We start from the raw sequence: 23,931 nt of genomic DNA on the forward strand, positions 1-23,931 counted from the left end.
CATGTCCATATCTGTTTGTTTTGACAGTTGTGCAGATAAGTTGTCTGGCAGTGCTCAGCAGATTGTACATTCTGGAACTGCTTCGCCCTTGAACCAAGTGACCTGGCAAAGCATGCCAGAAAGTTTAGGACAGCAGCAATGGCTGTGTGGAATGGGTTCCCTGAAATGTACCATGTCAAGTGATACAGGTACACGTGCTACTGGTCTTTGGTATCTGCTGAAAAGGTGGGTAACAGTTGCTTCAATCCTGGGTATTGAACAATGTCATGCTTTGCCAAAGAATGGGAAGATGGACTGTCTACGAAGTAATGCAGCACTCAACTCTGCTGAAAGAAGAATCGCGGTAATCATTTAAAATTAGGTGAAACAGCAACTGCACTAACGTAAATGTGCGTCTTTCTCGAAGGTGAATTAATGCATGAGCCGCTGTTGCCGCTTTTATAACTTGTAAGCACGCAAGCGATTCTCGTATTTAAGCGTTTGTGCTCGTGCTGGCCAGGGCAGTCCGGCGCTAACACGCCGTGCGTAGTGGGTTTGAGTGACAGGCTGCCCTGAGGCGTGGAGGCCGGAATGGCTGGTCTGCACTGCCCGCTCGCGCTTGGGTACGTGCGTGTTGTTGTTATGAGCCAGTATCCAGTGCGCGTGGCTAAGCTAAAGCCGGGACAGGGAGTGGCGTTCGCCACTAGCCAGTGACCGGCCGAAACCGAAATCCCGTATAGGGGCGGCGCGCGCTCACAAAACCGGAGAGGCCAGTGTTCCCGAAGGGCGCAGTAAAATACGCGCTGCCGCAGCCAGCCAGCCGCGCTCGGGCGAGCCTCACGGGCCCCGCCAGACAGGAACCGAACGAGGGAGAAGCGAGCGAGGCAGCAATAAACGCACAAGCAAAAACGCAAGCGCGCAGCAAGCAAACAAAAACGTGTCCGGCCCTCCCCTGCGCCCGCGAGATGAATTCGGCCCGCCGTGCGCATGCGCGCGGGACGCGAAAGCAGACTTAAAAAGCATCAATATGGCGGCCTGTTCAACGGCAGGTGTGAGAAGTGTCGGCCTGAACTCGGGAATAGCCATGAAGGACTGCTACTCGCAAATTAAAGGAGGCGAGAAAATATGCAGCGGAGATGCCAACTGCCCGTTTATCAACGGCAACGATTCGGGCCAGGGCGAGGAGCGATGGCTACAGTCCCTCCGCCAGTTCCACAGCGGGCGGAATCTCCAAATGGTTCATCTTTCGCCGTCAGTCACCGAAAAGGCGAGTGTTTTCTTCACGTTTTCAATTCGCATGCCGCAATCGGCCGATGCCACGGGGTCGGCGTGCGCACCGGGCCCGAACCTTGCGTCTCGGCGGCGGCATTTCACGATCGTAAACAAACGGGGCACTCGCTCGGCGCGACGCACCCGCAGTGACGGGCTTCGTCCACAAAGCCAGCAGCAGAGCGCCGCATTTTCTTTGTTTTCCCCCCTTCCCTCGACGTTATCTTGCGGTTTGGTGCGGCCTTCGCGACATGGAAGCCCGCGCAACCGCCCGCGTTCATTTACCGCTGCCTCCGGCGAGAAAGCAGCGTCTTTGAACATGTCATGCGCAGCGTTGTGTTTGCTTCGCTGCCGACACCTTTTTATTCCGTTTTTCCTTTCCTCCTGCGCTCGTTATTTTCGTCGTGAATTCTTTTCACTGCGCGGCGCATGTGTGGGGGAGAGAGCAAGTCGAGACAGCGCCCAGGGCGAGGAGGCTGGACCGAGAGGGGGAGGCGCATAGCGGCGGCGGCGGGCGGTGGCGTGCGCGAGTGTATCGATTTTTTTTGTACCGCATCCCATGGTGGTATTTTTCCTGTGTGCAGAGCGCGCCTTTTTCTCCCGCCCCTTCTTTATTTTCTTCGATCGCCTGTTCGCTTTTACTTGACCCGGGCCGGCGCGCGTGCTGCAGTATGCCGCTTATTTACAAATAGAAAAAGACTACGCACGGCACTACTTTTTCTTCCTGTGTGTGTGTCTTGTCGCGGAGTGCGCCGGCCTGCCAGCCAGCGTGCGGTGCGGTCTGGCTTGTCGCGGGTTCTTCCGCGGTGGGACGTTGAGGGGGGGGGACATGTTTCGGAAGCTTTTCGGTCGGTCTGTGGGGCGCGACGGTGACATGCTGCGTGCAGCCCGAGAATATAGAAACCCATCTGTTTTGGATCGGAGCCACGGTACAAATCGGGACGAAACGCCGAAGCCCGCTGACATGCGGCTGCGCGCGGAATAGGCGGGAATGACCTTACGCGGAAACAGAACGGCCCCTGCTAGGTGGACCGTTCGGCGCGCGTTTCCTGGTTGCCTTTGTTTATCAATAAATCGCGGGTGTTGCGGTGATTGTTACCCTTCCGACGAAACGTGGATGTCAGTCGGAAGGTCGCTAACTTGGCGCACGTGGGACGTTGAAGCATTGGCAGTAGTGTGGGCGGACAAAAATATGCGAGGAAAAAAAAATGGCGGAAGTCGAGGTGTGGAGGGGAAAAGGCAAAAAGACGACGCATTGTCAGGAGCCAGACGAGGCGCACTGTCCTTAAAAGTGGCCGAAGCAGCCACTACGCTTCGACGAACCGAGAATATGCACTCCTACTAGAAACATTTCGCCGGCTGTGGGGTCGTGCTGTGTTATGTGCTGCATTGCGTGGGCGATAAGGTTGCAGCCACTGTGCTGTCGCTGCTTGAAGCTGGCTCGCTTTTATCAGCCTTCCCGCGTTATCTGCTTCGACTTTCTCGAGTGTCGGCAGTCGCTACCAGACATCGCGCAATAAAAATAGCGCCGGTCTGCGTTAAAATGGTCTGTGGCTTTGCTGTGGCAACAACTCCAACATTTCGTTGCGTTCTTCGCCAAGAACGCAGCGCTTTCGATACTTGTATTGCTCACAAAATTCAAAAATTGATATAGATATTCCATGACCCTGCCAGCATCACCAATACCGACACAAAACATTCAGTAGCAGGTCAACGGCGCGTCTGCCTCCTCCTTCATCTCATTCATATGTAGTGTTGACATTTTATAGCTGTGTACCAGCTATCCTAACGAATAAACCTCCCACAGCCAGTGACACAGCTGCAGAAATAGTTTTCTAATCGTTTAGGAAAAAAGAACAAGTGAGCTAACTTGGTAGAATGTATTATAAGCCACAGCTGATTGTTGCTGTTAACATTTAACACAGCATTTTGCCCAGGCTGATGTTTCATAACTGTACAGCCAATCTATGCATTTCAAACATAACAAGTAAAGCTAGTTAGCATTACTAATACAGCATCACCTATATTGGCAGATGCTACCATTGGTATCCTCAGTGGACAAGTATGCGGACAACACAGCTCTGGCTTTTCTGTGAGTGAGAGAGCTTTAGTTGACAAAACACCTTGGCATCTTTAACTGTTGATGTCATACTGCAACTCTCCCGGTTTTTTAAAATTTAGGCTTATTTAGAGCTGTTAGTTGACAACACACCTCTGCATCTTTAACTGTTGATATCATACCTGCCAACTCTCCCGGATTTTTAAAATTTAGGCTTGTTTTACGATTTTACATTGGTCTGCAAAACTATAATTGGAAGTCTTCCAATAGTGAAAAAGATGCCAGTGGGGTAATTGCTTCAAGCAAGTTTATACAGACAAGGTCCCAAAGCAGGTGAAAATGGCAACAGCAAGGTTTCGGGAAAAAAGCTGCTGTGATCTGAAAACAATGTATTGCGCGTCAGTGTTTGCAGTTCCAAGTTTGCTGCTGCTTGTGTGTAGTGTCCAAAGGGAAATCCTTAATGAAAATTAGTATGTATTCGTCAAAAGATCTGTGCTCAGTGAAAGCGTTAAGGGTGCGTGATATTACTCCCTCCCCCTCGGTGTCTTGTCTGCGGAGTTTTGCTAATTTTAAACTTAGCAGGTTGGTAGGTATGTAATCTCGAAGACTGGCTCCTCAACAGGAGAGTATTCACCTAACGTCGCTCATTTCATATTGGGGTTCCATTCACAGCATCCACAGCGCTGCAGGAAATGAGTGGATGGGATTAAAACACAGATGTTAGCCATACATGGTGGCGGCCCGGTGTTTTCGGTTGCGCAGCTGTGACTACAAAAAAAATTGCTCGCTGCATTCATTATTCGTACAGTCCTAGTAAAAAATTTTGGAGCACTATGTGTGGCATTGGACTTGGAATTTACTGTGGCCCCTGTCGAGCTTTCATTGCTGCAAAGCATCAGTGCTGTTCGCTTTCCTGAACTTCAGCACAGGGCCCAGCAACAAATAGTCATAGTAGAAGAAAACGTGTACTTGCCATTGCAGAAATAAAATGTATATCGACATTTCAGTGCCTGTACAAGTACTTTGATTACAGAAATTAAATATACTGCAACTGCAAACATATAAACCAGAATTTCCAATGCTTGTAGGTGGTAGTCTCTTTTGCCGGAGCTGCAGGAACTTGCAGAACGAACGGTCGAGGTAGTGTTCAGCCTTTTCCTCTTGAATGCTTTCCACCACTGTCCGCTCATCATGGCTTTGTCGTCAACCGCCCCGTCAACAAAGCCACCGTTCGTGCAAGGGCTGCGCTGACAGGCAGTGGCTGTGGTCGAACTTAAGTACGCTTGCTCGAAGCGCGGTTGCTAGAGTAAAAAAAGTGTAGCCCCATGTTTTATTATGCACAGTGCGCTGCGTGTATAGTGATTGTAAATGAGGCCAGGACGACGAATTCTCTTCTTTTGTGATGACAGAGTCTTAATTCCAGTTAACGTTGAGACCTAATTTTTTGAGGTGCTCTGTCAGGTCGATCGACAGTATCTCTTGGCCAAAGCATCCTAACGCTCTTTAAGAAGCTTCTCTTGAGGTTTCCAATTTTGCCAAGGTAGTTTGCCTGGCCATCTCAGTTATGGAGTTGATGTACAATATCAGGGAAGTTTAATTTTTCACTCCAATGTTTAACTTTGTCAAGCTTGTTCTTAAGGTTTAGACGGGAAAATGTAGTTTAGCAGACCATGTACTAATGTGTAGAGCTGATCACTGGTAATCCAAAATATGGAGTTAAAGAATGGTTGCCAAGAGAAGGGAAGTGCAGTTGAGGACAGCAGAAAAATGGAGGGTGTGATGAAATTGAGAAGTGAAAGGGTAATTGGATATCGCTTTGTCCAGCATTGGGCATAAATTAGGCTGATGATATTGATGATGTCCGTTTTTGTCACCAGTGTTGAACCAACAACTGTTATGGGTAGGTATCGTTCTAGACAGGTCATTGCAGTTTTGAGAACTGTTGTGAAAGCAACTTAAAAAAAGTTCTGCTTTCTGTTGTGTTGGTTGATATAGACAAGGATGTTTGGCTGGAAGAAAGAAGCACTTTTCAAACTTGCTGCATTCCTATCCTACTTTGACATGCCTTTCGAACTCTCGTGAAGTTTAACATGCACTTACAGCCATGAATTTGTTAGCTATATGGCGTCTTTGCCGATAGTAATTTTTAGGCATTCTTAAACGTAGAAGTGGGCATAAGAATGTTTCCCAAAACTTTCTGTTGCCGTGACAAAACACCTTGTGACACCATGTCATGGGATCACACTTCTGTGGTTGCTTCGTTACTCAGCATTAAAATTGGCTATGTTCATGGTTCTTGTGAGTGAATTAATAAATTGAGCATCTTACTTCTGAGGGGACGGCTCATTGACCTAACTGGGGAAAGGGAGAAGGATTATGTAACAGAAAGGTCTCCTTTTAGTGTAGTGAGAACACAGAGTCTGAATTTCAAAGAAGTAAATATAACTTTTATTGCATGACAGCCCTTTTGACCATCTTCATAGTTGTATCCCCTGAAAATTCAGGATTCCTCTTCCAAGATCTTGAACTCTCACAGAGAATGAAACCAAATAAGCAAAATGAACTTGCAGTTGCTTTGGGTAATGTGTATTAGTATTGCGTGTGTAGTAGTATTATGTGTGTAGTATTGAAATCATATACAAATAAGGCTGGAGTTATTCCTGTTGCAATTCATGTATTCTGCCCAGATGAGGTACAACTGCTGCAGTATTGATGACAATGGCAATATTGCATGTTGGAGGGCAGCTCTTAAAAAGCACTCACTTCACAATGTTTTGGGGTGCTAACCTTCATTCACAGTCTGGTGAACAAACTTCTGCTTGTGCGACTTTTGTGACAAGGTGATGCTCTGCGAGGGGCAATAAACATCGGACCAAATCATATTAACCTTATTAATCTTACTCAGCAATGCCACATATACTTACAGCTGCGCCAGGACATTTGTACTATTATAGAAAGTACGATAAGTGTCCTTTTTTTCTGTGTTAAAAATTAACTTATTATTTATCCGTGCTAACTGTTCTCATTGCAGCGGTGATCTAGCTGGAATTCTAGAGACCGCCGAGCATTGACAGGTAGTGTTACAGTTACAATAAATAACAAAGGGTGCTGCAGAAATGATAAAGCACACTTTCCATTTTAAGATTTTTCTCGACACATCCATTGCTATGTTTCACGCCTGAAGATTGATTTCCATCTATCTGTGCATTTGATTAGTGTCTAATTCTACAAGGAACTACGAAGCTGTTGTTCTTAAACCCATTTCTTTTATATTTCGTTTTTGTGACTGACCTCGTGGACATCTACTTCTCAACATGTAATCCGCTAAAAGTTTTATTCATTGCCCTTAACGTGAAAGCACTGATAGCAGTTTGTGTCGTGTTTGCTTGAACGACACCTTGGCACTACAGTGCTCGAGCAGCCCAGCATTTAAGATAACGCGTTCTGCACTGACTGATGTGCCAGTTTAGTGCATGGACCAAGCATGAAAGGGCTCAACTTCGTTCTTGGTGCTGGACCCCATAGCGTATGAAGCGCTGCAGGCTAACTGTTGTGGTGTGAGAGGAGGTGGTCTACATTTGCACATGGTGTCTGTAGTGGCCACCTGCTGCAGCATCTGAATCCACCTTAGGTGTAGTATGTTTAGTGTGCATGGCAGGTTGCTTGTATAGAGCCTTATACGTCAGGTTAAGTGGCCCTTTCAACTTTCTCATTTATTCATCTGTTTGTTTAGTGTACCTTACACGATTTAACTAGAGCTTTAGATAAGAGAGAGAGTACAGATGGAAGTAGAAATACAGACTGGAGCACAATCTGTAACTCTAAAAAGGAAGAAAATTCAGTTATATATATTGTAATTTATATATATATATATATATATATATATATATATATATATGAATGCAGAAATAGAACAAGCCCTGACAAAATGTGCAGTGTATGGAAATGCGTTACGGAATGATGCAAGGCGTTGTGTTCCTGTAGACACTCGCGGAATGCAACATGGTTGGACACGTGAGCAAAGATCATTCCACTGTGAGGTGACTCATGTGAATGTAGATTAATTATCGAAACTAAGCCTCAAACTGAAAGAAAGAGCTGTGCACGGCTGGGGACAATATCGTGATGGTTATGGTTCACTTTTGCAGGATATCATTGATTTCTTCCAACAAACCGGGACCCTGGTGAAGAAGGTAGAAATAAACAGGAGGACGCACATAGGTAAGTGACTTCCTTGCTTCTGGGAATTGGGGTTGTGCTCGAGCTGGATTACAGTGCTAATTGTGGCCCAGTTATGGATTCTTGCATTTTATTCTAAATAATTTGCTATAACTGTTGTCTAGAAACCAGTTTCAATTTCGTTTCCCAGGGCGCGTTTGTGTCGTGACATTATGACTTGGAAGATGGTCACGTGAGAGCAGGACACCATGGTGTCTTCATACTTGCACCAGCTTGCTCACTAGTCTGCCATGCTGCTACCCATTGCTTGGCCTGATTTCAGAAGGATTTTCCATTAACTGGTAACTACTGTGCGTTAGTACATTGCAATATGATCAGAGCTCCTCACACATGCAGTCTGTGCTGGTAACGGCTGTGGCTGCCAGCTTTGAAGAGGCATTTGACTCTTAAATGGTGCCACATGCGAACGATAAAAAGGTAAGGCTCACGTCAGATGTACTACAACTACCTGCGTAAATGCCTTAAAAATGTTCATCTATATAATGCCTTCATTTATTCCATTGCGAATTCACCATAAGCAGCTGTAAAGAATTTTAAGGAACACTCAAGGGAAAATTAAGTTGAGCTGTATTAGTAAGTTACCCTTCCAGTAGCTAGAAACACTAAGTTACCAAGAGAGGGGCTTGATTTTCTGTTAATGACACAAAATGCTAGGTGGCAATAATGTCTTGAAGTTCCTATGCCAGGTAGCTGTGATGGCATGGATTTTGGCAGCGTCTGCTCAGGCCTAGTTAATTTCTCATTGGTAAAGACCGACTATATTGAATTCAACAGGAGCCAAAGACTGAACTTTGCAAGTTTCGAACGCTTTTAACTGCACCACAACTCTGAGCTTTGTGAAAAATCAAGAAATGAAAGTTTGGCCTCCATTTGCTTTTCTAGTAATCAACGTCTTATACGAAATTAACGAAAAAAGATGTTTAGAGAGTAATTGATCAGCCCAAACTGATTCAATGCTTATTTTTAGTTCTGGAGTGTCCCGTTAACTGTTACATTTTCATGTTAGGCCTTTGTAACCCCATCAGTTACAGCATGCACATATGTGTACACACATTGTTTTTGCCAGTTCTGTCTTGTAGTGGCAAGAAAGAAACAGAGGAGCTTAATTATGCTGTGGGTAAAATAAACCCTCTTGTTTAACCAATGTGGCTCCCATTCACTTTAGTGCGCTGTCTTATTTGTACACACATTCACTTCGATATAAGAGTACTGCCATGTTTGGCGCATAGTAGAGTGGTGCTGCTTTGATTGGTAGTGGTGCACATTTTTGAAACCTTATAATTAATTACACGCTTTACGCAGAGCACTTCAATGCATCACTTAATGATCAGCAGGACCTAGCCTTACGACTCGGAATGTTGGTACAAAATCGTTTCAGGGTCCTTTTAAGCTGGGGAATACGAAACATTCATGTGTTATTTACAACAGCGAAATGAGACTAAATACACTAATGAGTGTTAAATTTCACTTATTTTTTCTGCTTTTATCTTCTGCATTTGGGCAAATGCAAGACCATCACATGTGTAAGCTGCGCCAATCCAGCCTCACTTCCAAGAAACAAAAGTGTTGTCAAATGCTGCCGGAATAGTTGATGCACTAACACATGTGCACAAGCTCTGCTTCCATAGCTTTCCCTTTATTGCCACAGGAAGTTGTCTGCAAGTATAACTTGTTAACATGCTTTGAGCCAGTCATTCATTTCTTTTTATGAAAAAAATGCAACACGAATGTCTGCACCGTATCTCGATATTTAATTACTGCATAATTGCGATAACTCGCTATAAAATGCACAAGGTACCCTCCTATCTCCTTAACTTTATTTTAGTGAAATCTACAGCACCTTGAAATAAAGTGCTGCAATTTCCGATGCATTCATTCACACTCCCTCATAATTTGTGACTGTTGGTGATAATTCTGCCGCCTGTCGTGGTAGCTTAGTGGCTATTGCGCTAAGCTGGTAAACGTGAGTTTGCAGGTTTGATCCTAGGTGTGGCGGGTGCATTTTGATGCGGGCGAAATGCAAAAACGTTAGTTTACTTAGATTTAGGTACACATTAAAGAACCCCAGGTTACCCAATTAATTCGAACTCCCCCACTGAAGTGTGCCTCTTAATGAGATCGTAGTTCTGGCATGTTATGCCCCAGAATTTAATTAATTTAATTTAATAAATTATTCTGCCCTTCAAGAAATGCAACGTGTGCTATCGTTTCTGGCTTGCAAAGAAGCATCCTCTTGCATTCTTTTTCTTGCTTTCTTGATCTTTTAAGCCAGGCTGAAAACTTTCAAAGCAGTGGCAAGAACCTCTGTCTTGTGGGTTGCAACACACCATGTTTCGTCTTTGCAACGTCTGCACGCGCACCTGTTGCTTCGCATTCTCTGACAAAAACAATGGTTTGCAGCTGTCGCCGAGTTGTCAAGCGGGAACAGTTGTCGACTGCAGGTGATTGTGAGAGCACATTGTTAGGCACGTTTGAATATGCTGCTGAGGACGGCTTCTGTGTTTAATGCCATTTGAGAGCTGTGTAAACAAAGTTGTAGACGGGGGTAAATGTACTTAGAATGGATATTTGAATGTTAGGTGCGACAGCAGCACAGCTGGTTGCCTTGTTTTTTTTTTTTTTTTCTGTTTAATTAAAAAAAATTCTTAGCCTGCTTTCTTTTTTTTTAATTTCTAGCTTGTGTGTGCATATTTATTGGGGAAAAAAAGGGTAGAGAGTTGTCATGAAAGGAGAAAATTGTCCAGCTGTGCGTAGCATGGAGCATACAAAGAAAACCCGCATGGGTTTTTCGGAAAGCTACGCAGTTGAAGTGTCAGCTGCAAAGATTTGTGAGGAACAGGCATGGTGTGAGCTTCGTTCTAGTATCCTTGGGTGAATCACAATATTATCCTCTCGATGAAGCCTCCTAGTTGTGGATTTCTCCATAGCTGAATTGGTCACAATGAAGTTTTTGTGCTACTACTGCCTAGAATGCAGCAGAAAAAAAAAAATGTCACATTCACATTGCAACAGCTTAGATGTTTGACACATTCGTCACGTTGAGGGTCCTGGCAAAGTTGCTGTTTGCTGATGACTTAATGCTTAGTTAGGATGTACGGCGTAAATTGTGAGAGTTGTGAGAACGTGAGTGGAACATGGCTACGGTGGTTATAAGAGTGTTAGAATAGGAGAGTTCAGCATGCCTAAATTCGGGCACCAAGTAACAGCAAGATTTAGAATGGAGTTTTGTAGTCGTGTATTTGCGTATCGTGCTTTCAACAGCAATTCTGCAGTTCATTGGTGGGGCCACATTTGAGTGTCAGTGGGCAGTATTTGCCTCTTGATGCAGCTTGTTGTCATCCACCGGACTAACCTCAATGATTGGTCTTAAGAACAGTGGTAATTTATCCTTCAATTTTTGCTCAATATCAGAGAAAATTGTTATTTATTGTTATTCGGTGCTTACAAACACCAAGAGTCAGATTTGGCATAAGACAAGAGCCACTGCTTTTGGACGGGAGCCATGGTGTTTGTTGAGGCAAAACATTTAGGTGCAGGTCGAGGGTGTGACACCATATTCTGAAATTAGTTTAAAGACTACAAAACATGAACATTGCTTGTGGCTTATGCATGCACAGTGGTGATAACAGGCTATCTTAAATGTGTTTAATGAGCAGAAATGCTATCTTTCATAGTTATCTATGGTTCCACAAAGCACCACTTGAAATACTTGCCTTAAGGTAGGACGTGTCCTGCATTTCTTTCTCATGTGCGTTTGCAGTAAAACCACTGGCACGCATTAAATTCGTCGCAGGAGAAAAGGAGAGAGAGAAAAAATAAACTGCACAGACTCTTGGAAATAGTCACAGAGAAGTGGTTGAAAATGAGCCCTATTCCCTGCCACTGGGAAGTGGCTGGGAATAGCCAGTTTTCAGCCACTTTTGTCATCCTTGCTTTTTTACTTTCATCATGTGCGCGCGCAAACAATGGCCATTGAATTCTGCGCAGTCATTGGTAGCAGAATGACGGGCCCTTGTTGTCCTACACTTCGTCAATGTTGTATCAGTTAAAAAAAAAAAAGATTTATGCCATAGTGTGCTTGCATACAGAATGAACATCAATTTCTGCTCCAGCACGATGCACACTGCCATTGATCTACATTTTGGCCTTATAGGGTAATAGAAGCCTAGATACCTTCGTACTCTTGTGTAAGACCAGTGTTGGTGAACTCGACACTAGTTCGCAGCTCTAATGTGGCTGGGCTGGGAGCATTTTGGCCTGGGTTGTATTGTGACACAATTTACCAGAGACGCACTTGCCCGTGCATATCATTGTGGTACACTGGTTAAGTGCCTGTGTACTAAGTGGCCCATGCTCACAATGTTTGTGTGCGCGATCACTGAGGCCATATTCCTGCACATGCAGTGGTGCATAGACAAATTATATTAGTAGTGAACCGTTTGTTCTTATGCACATGCCATTTCTGGCTTAATCTAAACCCATGTGTGTAACTCAAGTCATCAGAATTAAACCGGAGCCCTTCACAATGGCATCTCATATAACCTGACTGTAGCTTCGAGATACCAATGCATGCTTCTTTTAATGGTGCTGCACGTAAAGCAGTTGTAATCTGCCATGGCTTTGTACTGGATTGTGTTTTTCTTCTTTATCAATGTATTCTTTCGCTGCTCTCTGTTATGCACTGTTTGTCAGAAGTCCCCATGCCAAGGCACTGGCAGCTAGACTGAACTTGGCGCCATGCTATGGAGCTATTTTTGCCAGCACTGATATAATTTTTGCATACACAAGCCTCCAGCAGCCTGGATAGCCCAACAGTGTTAGATTAGCTCAATGCCTGAAACCACAGTTCCAGCAGGTGACATTTCGCCCAATCTAACGGTGACTGCAGATGCCAGGGGACTTTTGCATTGCGTGGTATTGAGCCACTGTCTGTATTGCATTTTTGGCTGTACAGCCACTGATGGTGGCGTCTGCACGTGTGTGTGTGTATGTGTGCAGCGCGCATGAAAGTGGACAGCTCGTACGAGTTCGACCCGCTGATCCGGCCTTGGAACTTCCCGCGCACCCTGCTGGGCACGGACGCCAAGCTGAAGATGGGCAGCAGCGACAGCTTCCTGTGCGTGACCAACTTGCCCACCAACTGGACGGTGAAACAGTTCCAGGAGCTGTGCGAGAAGTTTGGGCCTGTGGTGCGCTGCTTCCTCATCTACCATCACGCCACGGACGAGAGCCTGGGCTTCGGCCTGGTCGAGTACTGCAGCCGCGCCGTCGCCTGCCAGGCCAAGAACCTGCTGCACAAGAAGCAGGTGGCCCAGGGGGAGATCCACTGCGACTGGCTCGAGCACAACCTGGTGAACTACGCGGACCTGTATCCGCGCTGCCTGTACGTGGGCAACCTGCCCACCACCTTCTGCGACATCTATGCCTTCAGGCAGCTTTTCACGACCGTGGCCAGCCCCACCTACTGCCAGCTGTCCATCGTAAACGGCGTACCACAAGGCTTTGGCGTAGTGGAATTCCGTCTGCACGAGGACGCTCGCAAGACCAAGGAGCTGCTCCACGGCCACTGCCTCAACGGCAACCGCCTCAACATCCTTTTCACCTCCCCTGGCGTGAGCGCCTACAAGCTTTACAATCGCATTATCGAAGAACAGGTATGCTCTTGGATAGACCTTCCCCTTTCCTATTTGTGCTTTCTCTGCTGCGTTCTTGACGAAGCTGCAATCACAGCCACCATAATTTATTCAAGAGCTTGTTATATATTCGAATATTAGAGCTTGCGAGAACACACTGCTCTGTCGAAGGGGGGCACGTGGCACAAGATGATGAGGACGAGAACTGACGGGATGTACGTTTTTGTTTCTGTCCTTGCCTTTTTCCGCCGCCTGCTCCTCTTCAACATGAACAACCAACTAGCTCAAGAGAAGATTTTGCCACAGCACTGTGCTGTGTGTCGTGGTTATGTCACCCTGGTCCAGTCAATAATGTACACCGATTCACCCGGTTATCTGTCCTTGCTATACATGTTCCCAGCGTTTTCCCCACTTTTTTCCTATTTTGTTATTGTGCCTTGAAGCATCTAATATCTTGTTCCCTATTGCACCTTATGAGAGGCTCTCGCCTTCTTTACTGAAGCTGAAGTACAATCCGTTGCTCTTGCTGCAAAGCCATAGTGCAGAAGGCATTCATAAACCAGCAATGAGGTTAATGAAGTTATGCAGTAGAGGCAGCTGTTCATTGTCTTGATGTGTAGCTTCTGTGCTGTGTACATATATGCCCAAATTTTTCTTTTCTGCTCTTGCGAGTTCTGTCTTCACTGCACTGATTATGCTGCAATCAGCAGCTGTCATCAATATTGTTGCACAAAAACGTATATTTACAAATATTTACAAAATAGGCTGTCTCGCGGCAATATCACCAAATGCAGGCCCAGCTTGGTTCACACCCACAAGATCGCCGCATAGTGTTCATAAGGTCATCAGGGCTTTACTACAAAATACGGGAGGATGCTTACATGCTACAAGTCTACTGGTGATTCACACAGGACTCCTTAGTACTACAGTTGAACCTACTTATAACAATCCCTGATATAACAATCTGTCAGTTATAATGACCACATTTCAATGCATTAGCGATTTGCTGAACCTGCCTATTGAAAATTCTTATAAAGAACATTTTTTAAATCGAGTGTTACAACTAACTCTTCAAACATGATCAATGTAAAAGGAGGGCATACATAGCCTGAGTTGGTGAGAGTGCTGTGCACCATGCCCTACCACCACATAAAATTCAAAGGATCGGTGGTCACTACACCGTTATCAGATCACGGTTCGGCGGTGCTTCATTACGCGTTTCTAATTGTTGATAATGGTTCTTGTTGACGTTCTACCTTTCGAATATCAAATCTTTTTCTGCCCGAAGCGACATAGATACCGTAATTTTACGGCTCTTGTGTGGCTGACAAACAGTCGTAATACCGAGACCACCATGTCCGAGACCTTCGAAGAATGGCGGCATGACGCAGTAATTTCCGAAGTTTATGCTTTCGGCCAGCTAGAGTGCTTCACTCTCTTGTGCAGAACACCATCATGTCCCGCTGGTAGTAAAATATATCACAAGCCCTCGAATAAAAAATGGTGGCTTTGCTTGCAGTTTCGAAATTACAGGTGATCGGAACTGGGCACCATTTTGAAAGAGCTATACGACTCCGCATTTCGTTGTTTAGATGGGTGTTTCTAACAGAAATTTGCGGATAAGTTCGGGAATACACCGGGAACAAAAATGACACTTAAAATCTGGTTTTCGGACCAAATTGCTGCTGAATTGTAACTGCTGACGCCAGCTTCAGTGCGGTTAATATTTGAGGATTTCAGGTTCTTATTTCAAGATGTATACTGAACTACTAACGTTTCGTGGAACTGTCGAGTCCGTTATAAACTGGTCCGACTGTATATTTTTTTATTCCGAACACATTTGCAAGTAGTCTTTTGTCTGTGAGTTTGCCCAGCTAGCACAAAACAGATGTAAATAGGATTTTACTTATATTAGATGTGTTGCATACTATGTGCACTAACAGGAAGCGTCGTTCCTTTATGCAGGCTAAGAAGCTGGAAAAGAACAATGGTATCATTCAGACGCCTCAACTCTCGCCCGCTCTGCTCGCTCAATTCTCGGTCGTGCAGAACTCAAAGGGTAGGTCTGCTTGTACTTTTACAGAGCCATGACCCCTGCCAATTGATTTCCAGAATCAGGGGCCGTACTTTGTGATGCTTCATTTCATTTTTCATTATTTTCACTCTTCGTCATTGGCTTGTATGCCGTTATGCTGTCGTCACGCATGTTCTCTGTCACCGTCTGTTTTGCACTGTTGATTGTTCTGCAATATGTGAGACCATCTAGCTCGTACAAATATTTTTCTTGATTCCTGGGCATTTTAACATAAGAATGAGAAGTGCAGAAATGGCTGAGTCATTTTCTACAATTCCAGTGAGTAGCTTTGTGTTAGGCAGCCAGAAAGATTGTGAATGTTTAAAAGTGACCATGATACGTCTGTGTGCGAACTTTTGCCACAATTGTGAATTACAGTCATTGCATCCAGCCGCTGCGATTATTGAACACTTGTGCATTCCTGGACAAAAGCATTCCTGGACATCTTGTATACAGTCAAACCTTTATATAACGAAGTTGTACTTGCAGCGAAAAACGTTGTTATATCGAGGTTTCGTTAATTCAATAGAACTAAGATGGGGAAATAAAAATAGTTCGTTACATAGCAAATTTCATTAAATCGAGGTACGTTATATCGAGGTTTGACTGTACATACCTCAGTACAATCTCTGAGTAAGTGAAAATCCTAGTAAATGGAACAAAGGTTCATGGGACATTAAGAATTCCAATTAGTAGTGAGTCTAGTGTAAGGGCCACACGTTTTTTTTTATTTTTTTTTTTAATGCTTCTTTTGGTGCTCTCCTCTGTTGACATTTTAGTGGCAAAGACGTTCCAGAAGGCCATCAACCTCAAGGGCAAAGGGAAGAACGCGTCTCAGGTGAGTGCCTTTTGCATCTGAAGAAGTGCTGGGATGTAGTACTGAAGCTGGCCACTATGTTTTAGCAACTACAGAAAGTGTAATTGCTTTGGCGGCCCCGTGTGTAACAGCGTGCAAAGGATTGTCACGCACTGTCTTGGTACATGTGGGTACTAAACTGCGGGACCTGAACTTGATAACAAAAATAAAGAACAGTCACGGAATGGAAAATGGGCACAACGTTGAGAGGCGCAAGGATGGCAGTGTGACTCAAGAGATGAGAGCAGTTGCAAAGTATTCTTGTTGAGGGTGAGGAGAAGAAAGTGGGGTATCGCAGGCCATATAATGCGTGAAACAAATTACTGGTGGTCAATTGCAATAATAGTAAAGGGAAGGGCCTTGTGATTGTCTTGCTGTCTCCTTTTGTCCTTTATGTTCTCTGGTGCCATTTGCAAGCCATGTCAAATAAACTAGCCTGACAGTACGTTTTAAAGAAGGGAAATTCAGTCAAGAGGAGCCAGGGATTAGATTAAAGGCGCAACCGCATGCACGTGATTTTCGAGCGACAAGTGACGGCAATGAGCGACAGGTTTTGCCGTCGCGGAGGGCTATCCGTCGCTGTCGCTGGTCGTGTCGCCGGTTTCTGGCCAGCCAGAAAATATCGCTTGTCGCCCGTAAGTCAGCATGACGACATCCGCTGGGGACAGCGATTGCACAACAAAATGGCAGCAATCAGTCTGCCCGCTTCGATCTGAATTCGCTCTTGCAACTTGCTCTCTGCTGTGACAGCAAAAAATAAATAGTACAATCAGTCATCGCTTCACCTCATCGCTAGCTGAAGACTAAGTATCGGCGCTCTCTTGTCGTTATTATTGAGATCGGTTGTTTTGTTTTGACGCTGTTAGGCCTGAGACGCCACCGAGAGCCGAGAAAGTGTTTTAAGTTTTACTCAACAGATGGCGCCACGGCACCTTACGCTGGCGGCATGGGACGGAGTTCCACTGGGGATGCATGGGACGGATTTTCCCTGGGGATGATAGCATATTTTAGCTAGGTCTAGATAAAACATTGACCTTTTGATAAAATTGAGATTTCCTTACGCGCGCAAGATAACATTTATTTGCACAACAATGTAAATCCGTCGCTACTCTTTTTCGCGATGTCGCGTTCATGTGCTTGCTCCACGCCGCGACACGACAGCGCGACAGGGTGTGCCTGTCGCATCGCTTGAATATCGCGTGCATGCGGTTGGGCCTTAAGAGATACAGTGAAATCCCCATAATTCGAATCGAAGGATAATTCGAACTGATCTGTTGGTCCTGGCAAAGTCTTATGTACTTGAATAGAGGAAAATACCCGTGAATTGAAACCTCAGAAATGGCGCAACGGTTATTTCGAATAAATTTCTCGCTCTCGTGGATCGCTTTTTGGACAAACCCGAGCCAACGGCGAAGGATTGATGTGTCACTAGCCACCGTAATGTCACATGCAGTAAAAATGATGAGGGGATCATGCACTCCTTTCCCATCCAGCTTAAGAGGAGCAGGAAAGAGCGCTCTTTATATTCAATGCTATTCTACTCTTTACACCGGTAGATTTGTAAGGATAATATGTCTGTAGGCCTGGTATCGTTGTTACCTGCGTGTGCAACAACTTCGTTCGGGAATAAACGTGTGTATGCACGTAGAAAATGCCTGTTTACGTTCCGCTCCGACCGCAGTGGTTCGTTCCAACAGCATCATTCTTGTCGCCTGCGCTGATAGCATAAATTGGGAATGGTTTTCTGGTTACTTACAGGGCTTTCTAGAATGTATTCCCGTATGAGCAAGTGGCCGAACGATCGCTCGCCTGGTCTTTGATTTCTGGCGCAGAAAGAAAACTCGCAGTGCTTGCCTATATTATTCAGTATTTGACTTCGCTGCTGTGGGAAGTGATGTTGCTTGAGTATGTTAGTCGCCCTTGCGTGGGGTGAACGTAGCACTGACTTGCACGCTTATTGAAGTTCAATTACATTCAGTGATATTTTTTTACAGTGGCACTACGCTCCCAATAGCACTACGCCACCATGCGCGCTGTGGCACAGATAGGTGAAGATGGTTATCGCAGTGGGATTGGCGGCAGTAGCTGTGAATGCGGCGTGCGACTACACACCAGGAGGTTTGCTGTTATCGGGATAGAAAACTGAGTGTGCGTTACCATTTTCATGTGAAACAGGCGGACGAGTACTGCAAGGAAGTTGCTGTGGCGAACAGCTACTACGCTTTGTGCGCATTTCTGTTTTGTCAAGGGCACAGACACGCAAGGAGCTGTTCCGCATTTGCCCGACGCTTTTGTGCATGTGTGAGTTGCGAGAGAAAAATCTGGGAACTGCGCCTAAGTACTGCGGAGGAGGACATGCTTTGATCCGTGTTCAGTATTCAGTACATGTGCTTCAGGCCTTTTCTTATTTACATTACATCTAGTGTCCAGAAAATGTATCATATGATTGTAGTTTGGGGATGGTGAGGGGGGGGGGGGGTGTTCTGCGCCGCCTGCCCGCCTGCGCTAGTGTATCTTAAACGCCATTTGCAGTAGGGGCAGAGTCGGCCATCCCTGTGTTTTCGCGACTAAGATCATGTTGCGAGCGCCGGTACGAAGCTCAATTCGCTCGCTGCTGTTGCCACGTTGACTTGCTCCAATGATTTGACAGCGAGTTCCCGCAGTCATCGAGTGAGATGCGTTCATGTTTGCTTGTGCTCACGTGACACCATGCTTGTTAATTTAGTTAATGTTTTGTGCTCACGATCTTGAAGGTTGGTGCTGGCAAATTGTACGAAACAGGAACATATAAACGAGATGCTACTGTATATCGCAACGCTATTGCCTTTGATGTTTTGCCACTGGTCTGAGTGGCACTTCGTCAACATTATATCAGTGGTTTCCACTGGCTGTAAAAAGTGGGTGAAAGGAATCCTGACATTATACCAGCGCTGGCATATGCTTAAATGAGTACGTCTGCTTTGTGCTTAAATTCTTTATTAAAGTGAAGGTCTTTTTGTTGGAAGAGTAACCTGTGTTATTGACGTAACTATTAAAAGCACAAAGCTAGGCTGTTATGAGCACAGCTGAGAAAAAATGTACTGAGCAGCTCAGTATTGCTCAAGGCTTGCCCAGGCAGGTTTTATCAAGTTCCAGGCACTGAAATACAGTAGTTGTAGAGCACCAATTGCTATTAGTGTGGAAACATGCTTGTGTGTCCAAAATGTGCCAAGTTTCGCTGTAGTAACTGCCCCCTCAAATGATAGATCTAGTAATGACCAGCATACCTTGTGCCTTTTCTATGAGTAGCATAGGTATTGTTATGTTAGTCTCATCTGGAGACCAGAGCTGGTTAGGTCTGCTGTGTTTAAATTCAGTAGAAGTCCACTGCATATTCTAGATTTGCCTACTTACTGCGCAGGGCTTTTTTAATTAAAGAGAAGGAAAACTCCAACCCAAATTTATTTTAAAAGCTCGATGTTTCGAAGCCTGACTGCGTCCCAGGAGTGTAACGCAGTGCGCCGGGAGTGCAATGAGACGATCAGGAAAAAAGAACTGAACCTTTTCTTCACCCGGCACCAGCTGGAACATCGTATTCCCGGAATCATGCCATCCTTGGAGGAATTTACAAAGAAAGCTGCCTCTACAAAAGCCAGCAAGCACAAGGCATTGCAAGAAAAGAAACTCGGCAGCCTGGTTTGTGACGAACCTATCAACCCAGCATGTTTCAACGTCGGAAGTATTCATACAGACCAAGGGACTTGGGTTCAATGTTAAACCACCCCGCCCATTCCCAAGATTATCCCAGCAGTCGAGGATGGTATGCGACATCTGGAAATTTGCGTCTGTCAAGAGACTAGGCTAAAAGCAATAGGAATTCTGTCCAAGGTACTGACCCGCCAAAACAAAATCCTTCCAGACGATGAGGTGAATGAAGGCTCTACAAGACTTGAAGTACAAAGGCATCGTCCTCCCATCCAACGAAGGCAGCAGCACTGTCGTCATGGGTCGAGCTGACTACGAGAAGAAAGCAGAGGATCTTCTTGACGGAGAAGCATGCACCAAGATCAAGAAAGATCCAACGTCGCAAACCCAAACCTAGATAAAAAAATTATGTCTGAAATTTTCAAGCAACATCCAGAAGTTCAAAACCCTTTACTTGAGGTTAATATGCAGAAATGCCTCTGCCCCAAGCTTCTATGGTCTCTCAAAAATTCATAAAACAGGAATTCCTCTACTGCCTATAGTAGATTTTATGGGTTCCCCACGGGCCTTGTCAACCTATCTTCATAAGATACTCTCTCTTCTCACCGGCAAAACGGAAACCTACATTCACCACTCAAGATACCTTGTAGAAATGGCGTCCAATGTGAGTACTGGTGAAAACGACTGTGTGGAGTCCTTTGATGTGGTTTCACTGTTCACTAGTGTGCCTGGGCCCTTCGCGCTTTCTGTGACACGTTGTACACTTGAACATGACCCCACACTGAAAGACTGCACTCCCCTTTCTATTAATCACATCTGTCTGTTATTAGAATTTTGCCTTTCAAGCACTTACTTTGCTTTCAAAAATCAGTTCTACAGACTAGTGGAACTGCTATGGGTGCCTCAACCTCGGTTCACAGTCTCCGCGCTCGCCATGGAGGACATTGAAAAGCAGGTGGTTTGCACTTTGACCCCCAAGCCAAAAATGTTTGTGCACTATGTGGATGATTGTTCTTGCATGGCGAAAAGTTCGCCTATGTGAGTTCATATCTGCCAGCATTACCGCACGGTGCATCCCGCACACGCTTCGATTGCGAAAGCCACGGAGAGCATCGCGAGTTGGCGCAGTGTGCACAAGATGGCGCCAGCGGTCTTGCGAGCGTCCATAGAAGAGGAGGTGAGCGGAAAAAAACCCCATAAGCTGTCTCTCTCTCAGCAAGCACGGAAATGTGCCACGGAAGTGCAGCGGAAGATGTGCCAAAAAAAAGTGCAAAGCTGTGCCTCTCGAGAGGAAGCTGCAAAAAGTACGAGCTCACAAAGTCGATGATATCGACGATTATGAAAACCGAGAGCGCCACGATCATGAAGGCTAAGAGTAGTGGCCATGCTGATCAACGGCAAAGGCGGGCTTTGCGTGCCAGGACGAAACTCCCCTGGGCGAAACCAACACGGTGGAAGCCGCTGACATTACCGAACTCTGGGAGCACGTCGCTATCGACGATGAAATAGGTGGTGCTTCGATGGAGGAGTTTTGAGTGTAGATAGTGCTGTCTCGTTCTGCAAAGAGATCTCCGACGGGGCAATTGTTGTTGCGACAGACGGCGGCGTTGTGCGACGGACGCCACGACAGCAGCAGCAGTGACGACGATATTGACAATGGCCCGTCATTGACACCGACCCCGATGTTCAACCAAAGTGCAATGTCGTCGATCGAGTTGCTCATTGATTTAATACACGCTAAATTATAGCTGCCAGTGTTCGTGCAGCAGCTGGACGCGATGCACACGGCGTTGTGAATCCGAAACTTATGCGAAAGCAAGTGCAGATTTCTATTTCAGCGCACCAAAAGATTGAGGCGCTATTTAGAGGTATAAATAAACGTTTTATTCTTCACAGCCTACTTTCCACAATGTCGATATCTTAACATCTTATCGCAAGTGACAAACTTGGTTTCGGGACTACAAAGGTATAAGGTATATTTGGCAGTTTTTTTTTTTTTTCTTTTTTTTCATGTTTTTTTTTTTTTTTTTTCTCCAGATATAGCAATGATCGGTTATAACGATGGGATTTTCCGTATTTGTTGATATCGTTATAAGTGGACTGCACTGTTGTAGTAGTAGTAGCAGTAGTAGTAGTAGGGAAGTGGTCATCATACAAATCAGCTTTTCAGGTTGCTGCACATTTGCTTGAAAAGAGGTTTTGTGAGTGTCAATTATGACTAGAATCAGCTACATAGGTTTATGTACATGTGTAATGGCATCGCGTGGTTCATGCGGTAATCACAAGATCATAAAGCCATTAATGTCATCATAGGTTTTCTCTAAAGTATAGCAGTACATATAAGCAGGTGTCTGATAAAGTGCCGCAGCTATCACTGATACTGTCTCGTTACTTCGTACGGTACATTACTATGACCTGGACGGTGCATTACAATATTCTTAACAGCTTGTAGCATATCACAGGCCATAGGTAATTACGGTGTCTAGTAGTGTTTTTTTAAGTGGAACAGACTGCATTTAAAATTCTGTGGGTTTATAAGGCATTGCTTTGCTTGTGTTGTCTTGCAGGTTTCGACGACTGCGGCGAGTAACCATGCACTCATAGCACTTCAGAACTTCTTCAACCAGCAGATTTGCACTCAACAGGCCCTGGTATGTGATGCAGTGGTCATGCTTCTCCTAGCTACTCTTTAAAATACTTAGTGGATTTCATTGTTAAGACAAGAGTAGGAGTATGGAAGAGGGGGTATAGTGCACAATGACAGTGGGAGTGGGGATTTGTGTTCTGCAAGAAGAGCATTCATGCTGCTCTGAAAGAAAGGGAGTATCAAAGTGCTTGACTAAAGCTTCCCTGTCCCTTGTGATCGTCCATACATGATCAGCAGATGATTGGCTATTCCTATCACGCAGTGGTATGCAATGCTTTCTGCCACCTCTTTCTGGCTGTTCAGTCCAGAAAAGAAAGAAAGGTATAGGAAGAAAGAAAGAAAATGCAGAAGTGAACCTCACAGGAGTCACATGACCGCTTGCATATTGCAATGAGTGTGTAGCGAGAAACGCTTTCGGCCTTTCACTGAGCAGAAAATAAGTGCACCTGCTGAGTCACTAAGTCTCAATTCTACGATTTCTGTATTACTGTTAAAAGGCGCGAGTGCTCGCGAAAGCTTTTCTTATGGCACTGACGGGCGCTCTTTGCTCAATGAAAACTGGCATAGGAACCACTGTGGAAACAATTTGTCTGTTGTTTATGCAGTTGTTTGACAAACAGCGGAAATCATCACTCTTATGACTCCGAAGGTCACATATGAATAATTGTGCATATGCACCTTTGTAAAAATTCACCTTCTCTAAGTTTAGGGATTTAGGCAGCTATCTTTTCATGAAGACTGGTAAGTGAGGTGTACGAGGAACTCTGGAGACTGCGGGGGCAGTGCGGGCTATTATGCCCTTTTAAAGCTTTTTTTTTTTTTTATGCAACCAATCTGGCAGCTGTAGGTAAACTTTCTCACGTGGTAGTGAAATATTGTGCACAAGTCCCGTTTTTGCAGGGCACATACTTTCAATGTGCAAAGTGTTTCCTTTAAGTTTTGCTGCTGGTCTTCTGAAATGCTTTGACTAGCAGAGAATATCACGTCACGTGCCTGCTTCATCTTCTTCCTCCTCCATGGAGACAACGTTGATCTCATTTCTCCACGTGACAATGTGGCAGACAAGTCTCCATGGAACTTTTGTACATGAGACTTTTCTAGCAGCTTCCCTCATTCATGGCTTTAGCTTTTAAGCATGTTGCAGAATAATCTTGAGCTTTCACTCACCTCTTGATCCATAACTCGGCTCATCACACTACTGCCTCCACTTTGTGCGGTAGACGCCTCTTCTGGTCCATCGCACTTTTATTCATGTCATGATCTGTCTATTCCTCGTAGCTCAACCTCTTCGAACCCTTCATCTTTCTGCTTTCTTCGCTCAGACCTCATCAGTCTTTTGCACTTGTAACATGGTTTGAGTAGTGCCCTACACAGATCATCTTTTCGTATCTGTGTGTCATCTTTTGTGCTGCTTTGCAACTGGAGAGAATGTTCACCAATCATCTCGGCGTTCCATCCTGTGGCAGTTGGCCTTTGCCGCTGAGTGGCATA

The 23,931-nt window shown here is 45.2% G+C and overlaps 1 protein-coding gene across 3 annotated transcripts in view; it reads left to right on the forward strand.

The window, feature by feature from the left end:
* The first annotated feature begins 931 nt into the window (after positions 1–931).
* Positions 932–23,931, forward strand: part of LOC119433817 (ribonucleoprotein PTB-binding 1-like) — a 33,601-nt gene continuing 10,601 nt past the window's right edge. Inside the window, exons 1-6 of one of the 3 annotated variants that reach the window (XM_037701077.2) lie at positions 932–1,246; positions 7,456–7,528; positions 12,545–13,200; positions 15,145–15,238; positions 16,033–16,091; positions 22,361–22,444. In XM_037701077.2, coding sequence (XP_037557005.1) covers positions 1,007–1,246; positions 7,456–7,528; positions 12,545–13,200; positions 15,145–15,238; positions 16,033–16,091; positions 22,361–22,444 — 1,206 coding nt within the window. In that variant the 5' untranslated portion in view covers positions 932–1,006. The remainder of the gene's footprint in view (positions 1,247–7,455; positions 7,529–12,544; positions 13,201–15,144; positions 15,239–16,032; positions 16,092–22,360; positions 22,445–23,931) is intronic. The other 2 variants (XM_037701075.2, XM_037701076.2) reach the window with 2 other exon arrangements.

Source organism: Dermacentor silvarum, chromosome 11 (assembly GCF_013339745.2).
Source record: "Dermacentor silvarum isolate Dsil-2018 chromosome 11, BIME_Dsil_1.4, whole genome shotgun sequence".
Classification (NCBI taxonomy): domain Eukaryota; kingdom Metazoa; phylum Arthropoda; class Arachnida; order Ixodida; family Ixodidae; genus Dermacentor; species Dermacentor silvarum.